General features: G+C 37.5%; 2 protein-coding genes across 8 annotated transcripts; one reads left to right on the forward strand and one right to left on the reverse strand.

The window, feature by feature from the left end:
• The first annotated feature begins 480 nt into the window (after positions 1-480).
• On the forward strand, positions 481-2455 carry LOC148724870 (uncharacterized). Its single transcript, XM_088731393.1, has 2 exons — positions 481-740; positions 895-2455. The coding sequence occupies exons 1-2, from the start codon at positions 517-519 to the stop codon at positions 2453-2455; spliced, it is 1785 nt and encodes a 594-aa protein (XP_088587519.1). The 5' UTR covers positions 481-516.
• Positions 2456-5910: 3455 nt separating this feature from the next.
• Positions 5911-13012, reverse strand: LOC148724871 (uncharacterized). 7 transcript variants are annotated; one of them, XM_088731231.1, is made up of 18 exons: positions 12878-13012; positions 12553-12585; positions 12213-12296; positions 11635-11721; positions 11475-11516; positions 10884-10931; positions 10695-10798; positions 9367-9449; positions 9082-9161; positions 8546-8653; positions 8190-8271; positions 8024-8084; positions 7480-7524; positions 7298-7327; positions 6960-7013; positions 6452-6487; positions 6247-6303; positions 5911-6128 (listed from the first exon to the last, which is right to left on the reverse strand). In XM_088731231.1, the coding sequence occupies exons 1-18, from the start codon at positions 12939-12941 to the stop codon at positions 6114-6116; spliced, it is 1113 nt and encodes a 370-aa protein (XP_088587357.1). In that variant the 5' UTR covers positions 12942-13012; the 3' UTR covers positions 5911-6113. The 7 variants fall into 7 exon arrangements, with proteins under 7 accessions (XP_088587357.1, XP_088587358.1, XP_088587361.1 ...); XM_088731232.1 differs by having other exon boundaries at positions 11641-11721; positions 12794-12920; XM_088731235.1 differs by having other exon boundaries at positions 8546-8614; positions 12794-12920.
• Between the last annotated feature and the right edge of the window lie 2966 nt (positions 13013-15978).

Below are 15978 nucleotides of genomic sequence, written 5' to 3' on the forward strand. Positions count from 1 at the left end.
TACGTGCGACATCATAATAAACGTCGCGTAAGCGTGTTTACGTCAAACCCCACACAATAATCTGACTCAAAACACGTGCTAAGCTACAAATACGTGAGTTGTGTCTAGAATATGACATTCTTCAATGATCTGCCGAGCGAGTTTTTTTCAAATGTTTCCAAGGAAAATCAACAATGCTTCCGTCTAAAACACTCATTTGAAAGGGTTTCTAAATAGCGAAATTCTTGCAAGTGGAAGGTTTACGCATGGAAATGTAGACCTAAGTAATTTCATACTTGTTTGAAATATGTATTTACTCCCATTTCTCACCTTTGGAAGCTGAGCTTCAGATCGACCGCCTCTTTCACTCAATCTTGAGGCAAAAGCGAGAAAATGCACCTCGAAAGCCCGCTGGGGGTTCGAATTAATCGCTCACGTGGTCAGCCATTTAGAGCGGAAATAAAAAATTCATCACTTTCGTTATTCGCCGGTAACAAAACGAAAAAGGGCCTGGGGCTGAAACTGCGATCGCAAAGCATGCATGGATTGTTTGGCTGGACAGAAATCAAAATGGCGTCCATTGCGAATGATAGTAAGCTCTCAGAAACTAAAGAAGAAGGCTTTATTTTAACTGAAGACGATATACCTGGGGCTGTTTTGCAAAACAGAAATGTAGAGGCATGCAGTGTGGTACAGCTAAAGCGCTGGCTGATTTGTAGGGGAGCGAAAACAAGTGGTAAAAAGTCAGCTTTAGTCAGCAGGTAAAGGGTCAAATTCAGCTTTTTCGTAGCTCTTTCTTTTGCTCACATAAAAACCATTAATATTTCTGATGGAAAACATATTCACTTAAAGATTTTATACATTAAATCGTCTGCTTAGAACTCCATTAACATTATTTAAAATCGTTTTGCATAGGCTAAAACACTATGTAGAAAATGGCCTTGACAAGAAATATCTTGGAGACCCCGAGAACGGCGCTAATATTATGAAGAAAAAAGCAGATCTTGGTTTGCTTGATAAGAGAGAGCCTCAAACAAATGGAAAATTTCCAAAAGAAGGTTTCAACTCTGATCTCAATGCTATCCCTAAAGTGTCATTTGGAACCATCTGGCGTTACATGATCGACTCAGTTGACTCAAAAAAACAACTCTCAACTGCTAAACCTCTTGTAAAGGGGTTCAATTTTTATAAGTCTGGGAACGTACATTCTATTCACCATTTAAAGGAAAGTGGGAAGCACTTTATAAAGAGCCAAGTTCTCCCATCAATGAAAAAGAACTTAATATACCAATGTCAAATAGTAATGTCAAGTATTGGAGGAGTACTCAAAGCATATTGTGGTTGCCCAGCAGGAATAGACGGAAGATGTAATCATGTGTCTGCAACTCTCTTTGCCTTGGCTGAATATTGCAAAGAAAGAGAAAAGATCTCCATAGAATCATGTACTTCTAAACCATGTAAATGGAATATCCCAAGGAAACGAAAAGGTCCTCTATCACCAATCTCAGCCATGTCATTTCATAAACATGACTACAGCAAACAAGTTAAGACTGACAGAACACCAAATATCAAGAAAGGGAAAGATGTTCGAGCTATACATCAGAGAGAGTGGTCAGATGCCAAAGTGAACAATATGTTACAAACTATCAAAGACTATCAAACCAAAAGTGGTAACATTGTTGGCTGGAGTCACATACTGCCACAAGAGGTTAAAGAAGAAGACACCATTGTTTCGCCGCTCAAAGTCCTTCCACCATCCCTAAGGGAAATAAGTGAAAAATGCAAAGAAATTGAGAAAAAGTTGAATCTAGAGGAAAAGGAAATTACCAAAGTTGAGCAAAAGACTAGAGGACAATCAGAGGACAAGCTTTGGAATTATCACAGAAAGTGTAGAATAACAGCTTCGAAATGTTACCGGGTTGCCTCTTTGAAGCCCACTACATCACCAACAAAGGCACTTGCAGATGTCTTACAGTATAATAAACAGTATCAGAGTTTTGCAATGAATCAGGGTTTAGAGAAAGAAGAAGAAATTGAAAGATTATATGTTACATCTAAGCATAACTCAGGCTACAGGAATCTTTCAGTTGAGCCATGTGGGCTTTTTATTAGCCAAAGCCATGGTTTCTTAGCAGCCACCCCTGATGGTCTAGTGTCAGATCCTCATGTTTCCCAACCACTTGGACTTCTTGAAATGAAATTGATACAGTTAAATGACAGTGAGAGTCTTAGACAAGGTCTGCTTCAAAGAAAAATATGTAAGGACTGTGGTGACAACCATCTAAAGATGAACACTGGACATAAGTATTTCTATCAAATACAACAACAGATGTTTGTAACCCAGCGTAAATGGACAGATTTTGTAGTCAAGGGATCAACAGGAAATGAGCTATACATTGAGCGAGTCAACTTCAACTCTGAGTTTTGGGAAAGTGTTCGGATCATTATCAATAGCTGGGAACAGACCCTTATATAAAACCACCATGACATTTTATTCAAAACCCCCTTATGTAAATCATCATCGTTACATAGCGACTATATAGAGGTATAAATATAAAACCCCTGGATGTCAAGTACGGTTCTGACCTTGACGATCGACGATCGATATCAACATCTGCGCGCAGACCCGTAGATGTAACATTTTACCATCGCAATAAACAACTGGACACACGTTTAACATGGATGTGACATTTTAAGTTCAATTAATCAATATCAACATCTGGGCAAAGAATACGCACTGTATGTAAAGAGTTACGATCAACACAGACCCCTAACCGTAAGATACTAAGATAAGTAGCAACATCTGCCTACAGCCCATCATGTAAGACACATTGATTAAAACCCATGGATGTAAGAAACAACGAACAATATCAACATCTGGGCACAGCCCCCACGTGTAAGACACACTGATATAAACCCCTGAACGTAAGGAGCAACGATCATTATCAACATCTGGGCACAGTCCCCACGTGTAAGACACACTGATATAAACCCCTGAACGTAAGGATCAATGATCAATATCAACATCTTGACACAGCCCCTTCGTGTAAGACACACTGATATAAACCCCTGAACGTAAGGAGCAACGATCAATATCAACATCTGGGCACATCACTCCATATAAAACACACTGATATCAACCCCTGATTGTAAGACCCCTGATTGTAAGAACCCCTGATTTTAAGAACCCCTGATTGTAAGAACCCCTGATAGTAAGAACCCCTGATTTTAAGAACCCCTGATTGTAAGAACCCCTGACTGTAAGACCCCTGATTTCAAGAACCCCAGATTGTAAGAACCCCCGATTGTAAGAACCCCTGACTGTAAGACCCCTGATTGTAAGAACCCCTGATTGTAAGAACCCCTGATTGTAAGAACCCCTGATTGTAAGAACCCCTGATTTTAAGAACCCCTGATTGTAAGAACCCCTGATTGTAAGAACCCCTGATTGTAAGAACCCCTGATTGTAAGAACCCCTGATTTTAAGAACCCCTGACTGTAAGACCCCTGATTGTAAGAACCCCTGATTGTAAGAACCCCTGACTGTAAGACCCCTGATTGTAAGAACCCCTGACTGTAAGAACCCCTGATTGTAAGAACCCCTGATTGTAAGAACCCCTGATTGTAAGAACCCCTGATTTTAAGAACCCCTGATTGTAAGAACCCCTGAATGTAAGAACCCCTGATTGTAAGAACCCCTGATTTTAAGAACCCCTGATTTTAAGAACCCCTGATTGTAAGAACCCCTGATTGTAAGAACCCCTGATTGTAAGAACCCCTGATTGTAAGAACCCCTGATTGTAAGAACCCCTGACTGTAAGACCCCTGATTGTAAGAGCCCCTGATTGCAAGAACCCTGATTGTAAGAACACCTGATTTTAAGAACCCCTGATTGTAAGAACCCCTGATTGTAAGAGCCCCTGACTGTAAGACCCCTGATTGTAAGAGCCCCTGATTGTAAGAACCCCTGATTGTAAGAACACCTGATTTTAAGAACCCCTGATTGTAAGAATCCCTGATTGTAAGAACCCCTGATTGTAAGACCCCTGATTGTAAGACCCCTGATTGTAAGAACCCCTGATTGTAAGAACCGCTGACTGTAACACCTCCGATTGTAAGAACCCCTGATTGTAAGAACCCCTGTTTGTAAGAACCCGTTTGTAAGACCCCTGATTGTAAGAACCCCTGATTGTAAGAACCCCTGACTGTAAGACCCCTGATTGTAAGAACCCCTGATTCTAAGAACCCCTGATTGTAAGAACCCCTGATTGTAAGAACCCCTGATTGTAAGAACCCCCGTTTGTAAGAACCCCTGATAGTAGGAACCCCTGAATGTAAGAACCCCTGATTGTAAGAACCCCTGAATATAAGAACCCCTGATTAAGAACCCCTGATTTTAAGACCCCTCATTGTAAGAACCCCTGACTGTAAGACCCCTGATTTTAAGACCCCTCATTTTAAGAACCCCTGATTTTAAGACCCCTGATTGTAAGAACCCCTGCTTGTAAGAACCCCTGATTGTAAGAACCCCCGATTGTAAGAACCCCTGTCTGTAAGACCCCTGATTGTAAGAACCCCCGATTCTAAGAACCCCTGATTCTAAGCACCCCTGATTGTAAGAACCCCTGATTGTAAGAACCCCTGATTGTAAGAACCCCTGACTGTAAGACCCCTGATTGTAAGACCCCTGATTTTAAGAACCCCTGATTGTAAGAACCTCTGATTGTAAGAACCCCTGACTGTAAGAACCCCTGATTTTAAGACCCCTGACTGTAAAACTAGCTGGTAGCCCATAAAGCGAGAGGTTGTGAGCTGAATTCCTACAGTACACAGCATTTATTCTTTTTTTTCTCTTATCAACAGATACATCTCTACATAAAAAAATTTATGGAAAGACAACATTTGCCTTTCTTACGCTTGCATTTAAAAAATCACGTGGAGCAAATTCGTCATCCGAGAATTCGTAGAGAACTTCGACAGATTTCGAATTCAACTTTGCTTAACTTTGGAATGATGTTAATTCTTGTGTCACTGTCGATTTCATTACGGAAATACTACTTTTCAAGTTTGACAAGTGCTTCGCTTTATTGTAAATTGAAAATCAAAATTACTGAAATCAAAATTACTTATATAAACTTTTCATAACTGCCAACAGTATAATAACACCTTTATTTAGACACGATAATGTTTAAAGCTGAACAGCTTGTGGGGTCGTGTGCAAATGCAAATAAACTCTAAATTGAATAAATTCAAATTTATTTCAGTTGTTTGGCTGGATTAACAGGAAGGGGGGTATTGTAGTTGTGAGAACCAATATTAATGATCAGAAATGAATGAATGGATAATATCAACTATTAACTGAGGGAGTTTGAGCCTCTATTGTTTAGATGATCACTGAGCAAACCTTTTGAAATCAGTTTTGCTTTAAAGACCCTCAACAGTGTATGAAAGAAGAAATTATTAAGGCCACCATTACATATCGACGAAAAGAACTTTTCTTTCATTTCATTTCATGCGCATAGTTGTTTGTAATCTTGTTGATACTGAAATCAAAATGATGTGAAACCTATCTATTGCCAGAAAAGAAATTAATGGATACAATAAACAGTTCATTTAGAGAGTGCAAGTCTTTATTTGTACCATCATTGAGCTAACCCATCCGTTTTGCTTTCAACGAATGATTTCTTACTTTGTGTCACATTGGCAATAATCATCACCTCCCGTTTAATTGAGTTAATCAAGTTGCGAGATTCACTTATAGTTTATTATTATACAATGAGAGATGTTGAATACACTTATATTTGCCTAGTGCTGAACCTGGACCTCATTCACTTTTATTATTATTTGTATTGACAGCATCAAAAGACATGCAAATAGACAAACTATTGATAATATATCTCATACCTTTTCTGAAGAAAAAACAACATCAAGGAAGGTAAATGAAGTTTAATTTGAATAAAACCAATCCACAACTTGTATCACAACTTAAATAGTTGTATTGCTTATAAAAATATGAATTACAATATGGGTAATACATAATAACTTATTAAGAACAAATCACTAAAAATTAAATAGAAATGAAAATTTATGGATTAAGTTCAACAATTGAGATTTTACTAAAAAAATACAAATTATTAATTCTTGAAAGTCTGCAAAAAAAAAAGAAAATACATTTTAATCAAATAAATTCTTCAAAAGATCTGCACTTTTTCCTTCAAGTTTTGAAATAGTAACTATACTTCATTTCAAACCACTTACGATACTTACAATTCTACTATCTTCATCACAGTCACTCTCATTATTACGGGGATATTTACAAGATTCCTACAAAATATATAAAACAATCAAGTTTTACTTGTTTGTGTTTGACCACCTATGTCTTCAAAGTTGTTTTCAAAATGAAAGGTTTACTATTCACTTAAAAAAGACTTGCAATGGATAATTTTTGAAATACATCATAAAAAGTAATTACCCCTTCACTAAACCTTGCGAGCCTTCTCTTGCGGACCTAAACAAAAATGATTAATTGGAGTTTTACTCATATTAAAGTATTTTGCAAGACTTATTAAGACTTATTAAGGGAATAATTTCTCCAGTGTTCAAAGAGTTGCAAAGAAACCATCATAATCATCATTTAAACCCAAAAAATTTCACCTTGCTTTGCTGATAATTATTACCATGCAGTGCTGCACGTGCAGTTGAAATTCAAAGTACAATGAGGAAATTGGCATTTGACCAACACTTAGAAACTCATGGAAGAACAAATTCACTGCACGCCAGTGAGTTTGCTGGATTTTTCCTCATATTAGAGTTTTTTAGGAACATCAATTGACGGGCACGTCAATTGCAGACAAAGATATATCTAGGATTCTTAAAAGCCATAACTGGGAATATCCAGTAAATCAATCAAAGTCCAATTTTGCACTTTAGCCAGTTAAGCCATATTAGTTTTGGCAGTTTCAAGGAAGTACAGACATTACCTCCGCAGAATCCACCACAGTTTCATCCAAATTTTCACCTTCACCAAGATCAGCCTGCCATATAAGTAATATACAATGAGTTATTTTAATTTAGTAGACAATTAACATGGGGCATAAAAGTGATAATTTCCCAATTTCCTGTTTTGCTTTTAATAGCACTATATACAGCCACATCTCACTCTGTGCAAAAACAGATGCCTTTACTTATACACTAATATATACATACTACTGGTATACGCATTTCTGTTAATGTGGATTTTTGGAATACTACTTTTCAGATATTATCTGGTTTATTTATTGTTAATAAATACAATTGCCAGAACATTTGCATTATTTACCTCATTTTCTAAGTCCTGAGGTCTTTGGGCCTGTGATTGAATTTAGAATACATGGAAATGGACATGCCAAGATTTAGAAATTCATTTGGAAGTAATATATCTGTTAATGAACCATGTTGATATTCTGCTCATGTAAGGTTAAAAAATCTTTAAAAATATACAACAAAGTAACTTAAACTTACTCTTTCCTCTGTTTGTGGTTTGCTTTTGGCCCTGTCTAAAGCCTCCTGAAAAAGTGGAATTCATAATAAAGTATATGTAATTCAAAGCACCACTTTATAAAATACATTTCAAATAAAGCCAACGATTGTATTTGCAGTTTCTTCATTCTTGTTTTTATATTAATTTTTCTTTTCTACAAAAAGACAAAAATTACATCATGATTTCTTTCTATCAGCTGTTTACATCAATAAAGCTACATTTGTTTCCTAGTTCATATAGTGCTATCTTTGTGGTGTCTGATTGGTTTATCCAGAAAGCCAACAATGGTATTTTCAGTTAACTTCCTCCTTATTGTTTGTATTTTTTAATTTTTCTCTTCTACCAAAAAGATATACACCATGAGTTCTTTCTATAAGCAGTTTACACTTCTTTTTCTAATGTACATGCATTGGCATTTTTGTGCTGTAGGTGTGGTATACGCAGATTTAACTGTCTTTGCTACACAATTTTGAATCTACAGTGTATTTAATGGTTGCCAATTTATCTGTGATCTACCAAACTTACAGAAGCTTGCAATTCAATTTCCTGCTGTAATCTTATAGCTCTGTCCCTTTCCAAGAGGTCCCTGTAAATTCAAATTAATGTAGTTTGAGTTACAAAACTTAAACCATTATGGTTATAATGAGATCAACCTGAACAATAGTTAGTTATAGCACACTGCAACATTAACCTGTGAGCCTTTAGAGCATTTGAAGCCTCCTTGCCTTGGTGTATTGCTTCTACCAACTCTCTTGTAAGGCTACTTTCATTTCCTTGAAGACATAGTCATCCATACCATTAATACACAACGAGATAATTATCAGTGTTAAATTGCATAATTTAACAGAACATCATACACTTGAATTTTTTTCATTTCTTGGTTTGTTTGTTTGTAAATGTTTTTTAAAACTCCCAAATCAGAAGACAATCAGGAGATTTGAGATTTTTGTAAATTATGATTATCAGCTACAGGATTACCATGTATGGGATACCTTTGATAGGTTACAATTTGAGCAACAAATTGGAAGCTCAGATGCCTGCACTGACCTGCTATCAAACTTCCAACTATCATCCTGTTGGAAGTTAATGTGGGGTGCATCACCCTGATCTCCACATCTTCACTCGATTGTTGAGATTGTTGATGTTTCCCACAAGCTATGCAAATAAGACATTCAATTCATTACATTACTGAGGACATGACAATGTCTCTTTTGGATGGTTCTGTTCAAAACATATTACTTTTGCATGCATTTTTGTTGAACAACTAATTTGTGTTTGTTTCCTAAATTTTATTTTCCAAGACAATGTTGTGATTGACAATGAACTATGGAAAAGTCTGTTTGAGGTTACATGCCTTTTGAGAGCTGACTTTTGTTGTCCAATAAACTGCTGTTTCATGGTAAAAGTGGGAAAAAAATTTGAAAATGATTTCCTTGGGATACAGCTTGATAATCATGTGAGTCACCAGGAGAACCACCAGTGTCTCAACAACTAATAATTATAATAATTATAATAATAATAATAATAATAATAATAATAACAATAATAATAACAGAGATTGGTAATCAAGCCTAAACACTTACCACTGTTATCAAAATTGCTGCCTTGAAGGGAGGCACACAGATAGCAGGTTCCCAACACATCTGATATATCCAACAAAGCTCTGAAATGAACCAGTAGTGTGTACTATATTCAATGAAGTGATGGATACAATACTACAATATGACTTGCACATCTCAGCTATTATTGAAATATGTTTAACTAGAATCACTTATCCCTAATGAAATGAAATGCAAAGCATGACCACTGTATAATTCTTTGCTCTGATTGTTATGAAGTTATATTGCAGAGATTTATAGGAGGTGTACCTTAAGGTATCCATGGCCTTTTGCGAAGCTTTGTAGCGGATGAGCACCAAAGGAATACAGTCCTGGTGGCACTGCTTTCTCATCTGAGTTCAATATTTAGATAATAAGATTTTTTTGAATGTTATAATAATAATTGCTTTTAATTGTATAAATGCACAACATTAATTTCGTCTTTCCCTTCCAAACAATATCGTGCAGAACCTCTAATTTCATAAGACATGCATTTCATTTCAGTGTATTTTGATGTATGTAACCTTCAACTAGTGATGACTCAACTGTATAATTTAGGGAATGGGAAGAATTGATTAGAAATGTCAAAACATTAAGTGACGTGTTTTATGTCACAATTCTAACACTACAATCGGACGCAAAGCGCTAAAAAAACTAAACATGAACACAAAGTTAAATGTACATTTTATACAATTATGTAAAAACACTATGAACCCAAGATAGACCTCAGTCAGTTGTAATACTACACTTGATTCTAAATTGCAACATTAGAACTTAGAATTAATGAAATGTGAGTCCCATGAAGAAATAACAGTTTAATATTTATTTATTTAATAATTTAATATTTATATTGCGCAAATTAACATGTCGATATGATCAAATGAGCATCACAACAATGTTCGGGGGACTTTGGCCAGACTGCATCAGCAGTTTTACAAACAATTGAAGGAAACTTATTTGAAGATGCCCCCTCCCTCCAATTCCCAGTAAACAGGCCAGACCACATCACAGTAATCTCGTGAGTGGGTTCTTTAACGTCCCCTGCCTAACCAAATTATCTAATTAATAGATGCAGGAGACGGGACCTACGGTTTATTCGTCCTTATCCGAGAATACTAGAATGTCTATCCATTTCTTATTAGAGAAAGGTAGCGCATTCTCCTCAGTTATTTTAAGACCTTGAGTGTTGGTCCGGCCGGGGCTCGAACCATCGACCTCGACCTCCCGCACAACAGTCCAGCGCTCTAACCAATTGAGCTAACCGGGAGGCGGTTAGCTCAAGAAACAAGGTCATGTATAGCTGTTGGCTCCTAAGAGGTTAATCCCCAGCATTTGATTAGGTTTCCCTGCAAGTTTTCTGGTTGTCATTAATGGTGCAGGCTGGAAATAAGCACTTTGAGAAAGAATGTATTTCATTCAAACACAAAACCCCCTGACAGGTCATGAACCTGACTGCAAGGTCATGAACCTGACTGCAACACAATCTGAAGTTTCACATGCTTATGACTAGGCCAACTGTGACTTGTCCATCATAACCTGAAGAGACTTTGTATGCAACTCTTATCTAAAATCATCCCTACAAACCTTCACACACTTACTTCTCGTGCATTTATGCACAGGAATGGTAGCACTGGGGGCACATCATGTGCTACCATTAGTTTTCTTAGAAGCTGTAAATCATAGGCTGGTCCACATCTTGGGTCTAACAGTAAGAATGTAGAATCAATTGAGCACATAACTTCTTTGCAGGACCAGATTAAGATGATTCATTCTAAGTCTTTACTTACTCGCTTCTGCACCAACCAGTTGATCCACCTCCTCTTCCACTGTTCCCACTGAAAAACATTACATGTCTTTTTTTTAACTTATTCTCCCTTTCTTCTATTACATTATTTTACAATATTCATGTTCAAAACCTATCAAAATATAATTTGAACTAGGATTGACAAGCCAATATTTGACCTTTAAAATTTGTATATAATTATTGGATTACACTATTACCTTCTAAATAAATAAATAAATAATGATTTAACAATGGACATCCACTGGGTGGCTATTCTTGTCCACTGTTCCAGATCGAATTGGAATTTCTACTGCCTGTGCAGCCAAAATGTGGCCATCCATTGCCATAGGACAGCATGTGACTACTGACTCTAGGAAATTGAGAACAACTTTAGGATGAATGATTACAAAGACTATAAACAGCATGAATTGACTAGTTTCAGCTATAAGTTTTGTCTTTCAAGTTATTACAACTCTCATAGTCTTTTCAAGTGGGTATTTCATTCTTAATATCTCTTTGTGCAATATAATTATGCCCATCCCGTTTGTAACTCAACTCCAGAAATAATTACATATTGAACTTCCTTCATCTTTACCATATAGGCTTTCAACAAACATCTCTGCTCTTTTCTGGTCACCTAATTGAAAGGAAAAGAAAAAGAGAAAAAAAGGAAAACAAGTTCATTAAAGCTGCAAGAGCAATGCTACCCTACACTTTAGTTCTCCAGACAGAAAAAGTGTGGAAAGTATACCTACATGTACCTGCTACAATGGGTACTTGATGTACTATTGGTGATGAAGTAAAGATAGGTCTACCAAGTTCCTCATCACTTGTGTTTTCATCTGAAGTAAAAAAAATAGGCAGTTAAGACTGGATATGGCTACTACTATTAAATCCCACATCTTTTTGAGTACCCAATAGATGGTAACAAATAGTCATATTCATAATAATAAATTAATGATTAAAATAATGATAATAATATCAAAGAGAAATGAAAAATTATAGTGGCTACCTCAAGAACCTCACCATTCCTCTATCCATCTATCCTTTCGAATTCTACTGTCACACTCACTCGCTCGCTCAACCAAGTCAACATTATGGCCTCACCTCCATAGGAGGCAGTGGCCATAAAAATTATTTGAAATCAAATAATATATGGATGGCTATTTTAGGGTCCACCTAAATTAAATGTTAACACAAGTTTTTACGTGTTTGTATACTCTCATCTAAACACCAGTTGACATGTTCGCGTTACAGCCCCATTTATTGGTACCAAATCAAGTTTCATTTCTGACTATCCTAGAAGTTATTAATCATAACACATGTCATGTACCTTCTGGAGGGTCTACCACAACCACCTCGTTGGGGGCTCTCGCTACCCCAATTCCAACATTTCCAGTTCCTGATGTTGATTGCCCTGTTGTATCAAGCATTAAAGAAAAGAACGATCGGGTTGAAATAAAGTGATTCTCTTGGAAAGTATTCTAGGTTACTTAACATCATCTTTTCACAGAAGCTGCAATTACTAATGATCACATCACCGTCAATTAAGCTAAGAACGAATTTCAATCGGTAAGGAATGTTCTCCAATTACCGATAATTGGCGGGTGCTCGATCATCTAAGAAAAACCTTTAATGCATAAATATGATATGAACTTTTCGTTAATAATCACCTGCTGCACCATCTCGATCTTGATTCGTGTTATCTGAAAAAGAGAGAACGACGTTATTAAGTTAATTTAAAAGAAACTGAATCATGTAGTTTAGCCGAGTGCAGGTTCAGCACATCATGAATCACTTAAGATCATCTTTTCATGGAAACTGCAATTACTATCAGAACATCACAATCAATTAAGCTAGGAATGAATTTCAATCACGTCCTTGGCAAGGAGGCAAGGAAAGTTCTACAATTACCGGTATATGGCGGGTGCTCGATCTTCTTCGAAAAACCTTTAATGCTTAAATATGATATTGATCTTTTCATTAATTAATAATCACCTGCTTCGCCATCCTGATCTTGATTCGTGCTATCTGAAAAAGAGAGAAAGACGACGTTATTCATTACATTTCAAAGAAACGGTCTGATGTAGTTGAGCCGAGTGCAGACATAGTTAAATATGGTGCAGATTAACCATCCTCGGAGACCCAGGGGCTGAGTCGATTTCAAGTTAGGGCATGAAGAGCCCCTGGGGACATTGTCTTACAAGACTAGTTCCAAACGGTCGCAGTCGTTCTGCGAACTGATTGGTGCCAGAAAAGCTTTGTGTTTTTCTGCCCAATCAGAGTGAAGTGTGCTTTAGAGTCCTTTCGTGTGTTTTAACATATACTAGCAACTCAGTTGCTCGCTTTGTTTGTTTGGACCGTGCGACAGAGATTTACTTGAGGTGAAAAGTTTCAGTCTCAGCGCACAATGTAAGAGAAATCCATCATGTCCGCGAAAATCTTACCGGAAATTGTACTGAATACTTTCGCAGGTATCACTACAGAACGTGTTTTAAAGTTTGCGAGGTTTGTACACAACACGATGGTTGCAGTCATTGATATGTCGCTTTAAACGTTAAACGAGATTCAAGCTTAAATCTTTCTAGATTTTTTGCATAATTTGCTGTGACTGAAACTTTGCCAATCCCGGGAAGTTATTTCGTCGCACGGGCCACGCAGGTATGTCCAGCAACTGGTTCTTGCGCAACTTTCCGTGCGTGCCAAAATCTAATCTCATCTTCGCTTGAAAAAAAAAGAAAAGCTGAACGTGGAAACTTTTGCTTAATAGATGTGGGTAGATGATCCTGTTATACTAAGCTGACATTTGCAATAAAGTAAACCCGCTCTTTTCATCCAAAATTTATTGGTCTTTGGTTTTGTTTTTCCCACTGAAAACAGCATCGGATCGATTCCCAATGATCAAAGGTATTTAACTTGGTGTTAAACAATCGACATAACAGGTGAAATGACAATGACCAAGGGACAAGAAGAGAATCCGTGGCCTTCCTGGCTCAAGAATTTCAACACTCTAGGCAGCAGTTGAAAGATTAAACTCTATCCAAAGCCCTTCGGTAACTGCTTGAAAACATCTCTCCTTCCCGCGATGTTATCGTTAATAAGTTTTTGTTCAGATTTTAATTAGCTAACCGGAAACACAGCTAAGCTTTCTCTTAGCACTTGCTGGAGGTCGTCCACGAACTCAACGTTCTCTGCAACCTTGGCCGTATTGTCTTTACTACTAAGATTAGATTTTGGCGCGCACAGAAAACAGAAAGCTACGTAGGCGAATGCGCCAGTTGCTCGACATACCTGCGTGGCCCGTGGGACGAAATAACTTCATGGGATTGGGAAAGTTTCAGTCACAGCAAATTATGCAAAAAATATAGAAAGATTTAAGCTTAAATCTCCTTTAACGTTTAAAGCGACATATCAATGACTGCAATCATCGTCTTTTATAAAAACCTAGCAAACTTTAAAACACGTTCTCTAGTGATACCTGCGAAAGTATTCAGTATGATTTCCGGTAAGATTTTCGCGGACAATCTGATCGACTTCTCTTACATTGTGTGCTGAGACTGAAACTTTTCACCTCAAGCAAATCTCCGTCGCAAGGTACAGACAAACATAGCGAGCAACTGAGCTACTAGTATATGTCCGTGTTAAAACACACGAAAGGACTCTAAAGCACACTTCACTCTGATTGGGCAGAAAAACACAAAGATTTTCTGGCACCAATCAGATGGCAGAACCAGTGCGACCGTTTGGAACTAGTCTTGTAAGACAATGTCCCCAGGGGCTCTTCATGCCCTAACTTCAAATCGACTCAGCCCCTGGGTTTCCGAGGATGCAGATTAACATGAGTACTCCTTGAATGAGACAGATATTCGTAACCATAATTCTACTAGACATTGTTGTTCTTCAGTCCCGTGAACAAACGAACTTTTCCGAATACACTGTAAAAATGCATTTTCTACGTTGTAAGCAGAAGATCTCTTCAGCACTTGTACCGTGCACTAGTGAGTCAAGACTCGATTCAACTCGGGCCAGACCCCGCCACTTGCGCATCGTCGCTCGCGTGAAGCATGAAGACCGCAACGTGCTCTATCTCCAAACTTCAGCATACTTTTAAAAGTTATGTCGGAAGACTTGGTTCGAATTTTCCAGTAATCCTCGTTAAAAGTTTATCGGGACTGCTGTTGCGACTTGGACATGTCTTGTCGTTATGCAAATGTTTTCGTTCCCTAGGGCCTTTTCTAACTACGAAGTTGACTTGCCCTTTTCTTTAAGAGTTGTCTTACCTCGATCTAATCGCATGAACACTCTACAGCGGCTTTTGAACATTGCCTTCATTGTATCCCCGCACATATCATCCCATGTGCCAGCCAGGGTCAACAGGTTAGAACCACTGACAGTTCGATAAAAGAGCAATCTAAAAAAAAAAAAAACGGTTAACCGCTACATAATACATATTTATAGGCCAGAAATCTGTTACTTCCTATTAACTATTTGTCAGCTTTACCTCGACGCCTCCCTACTATTTAGATGCTGCCTGAAAGCATTCAATACGATCTCTTGCAGATTAGCTGTACTGGAGTTGTTCGGAAATTCCAGCTGGGTGACTCTTCCACTACTTTCCAACACGTTGTTGGATGTTGGGACGCGGTACCTTCAGCTGATCGCAGTAGCGTAGCAATATGAAAGAACGTTTCATACTTCTTGATCGTCTTGTCCTGTCCGTCGACATTGCTGCTTGAGTACTTTATCAACAAAAACGGTCGAAATAAATTAAAGATGTAAGAGAGTCGAAGCGCTTTAAATGTACTCGCCGGTAAATGACATGACATTTGAAAACTTACATCTCATAATTGCTAATGAATATTCTTCTCACTTTGACGGCTATCTGGATCCATTGGGATCACATGTAGACGTTCCATTGTGAACAATCACCTTTAAATGGGCCGTTTAATAAAATAAAACTGCAATCAGTTTTGATAATAATTATTGTGATCCACATTATTGAATGCTAATTTGATCAAGGAGGGGTCAAGAAACAAGCTCCTTTTAAGGATGCACATCATATCAAAGTTGCCACTTTCAAACGAGAACATACGATTGAT

This window comes from Stylophora pistillata, chromosome 8, assembly GCF_964205215.1.
Source record: "Stylophora pistillata chromosome 8, jaStyPist1.2, whole genome shotgun sequence".
In the NCBI taxonomy this organism is placed as follows: Eukaryota; Metazoa; Cnidaria; class Anthozoa; order Scleractinia; family Pocilloporidae; genus Stylophora; species Stylophora pistillata.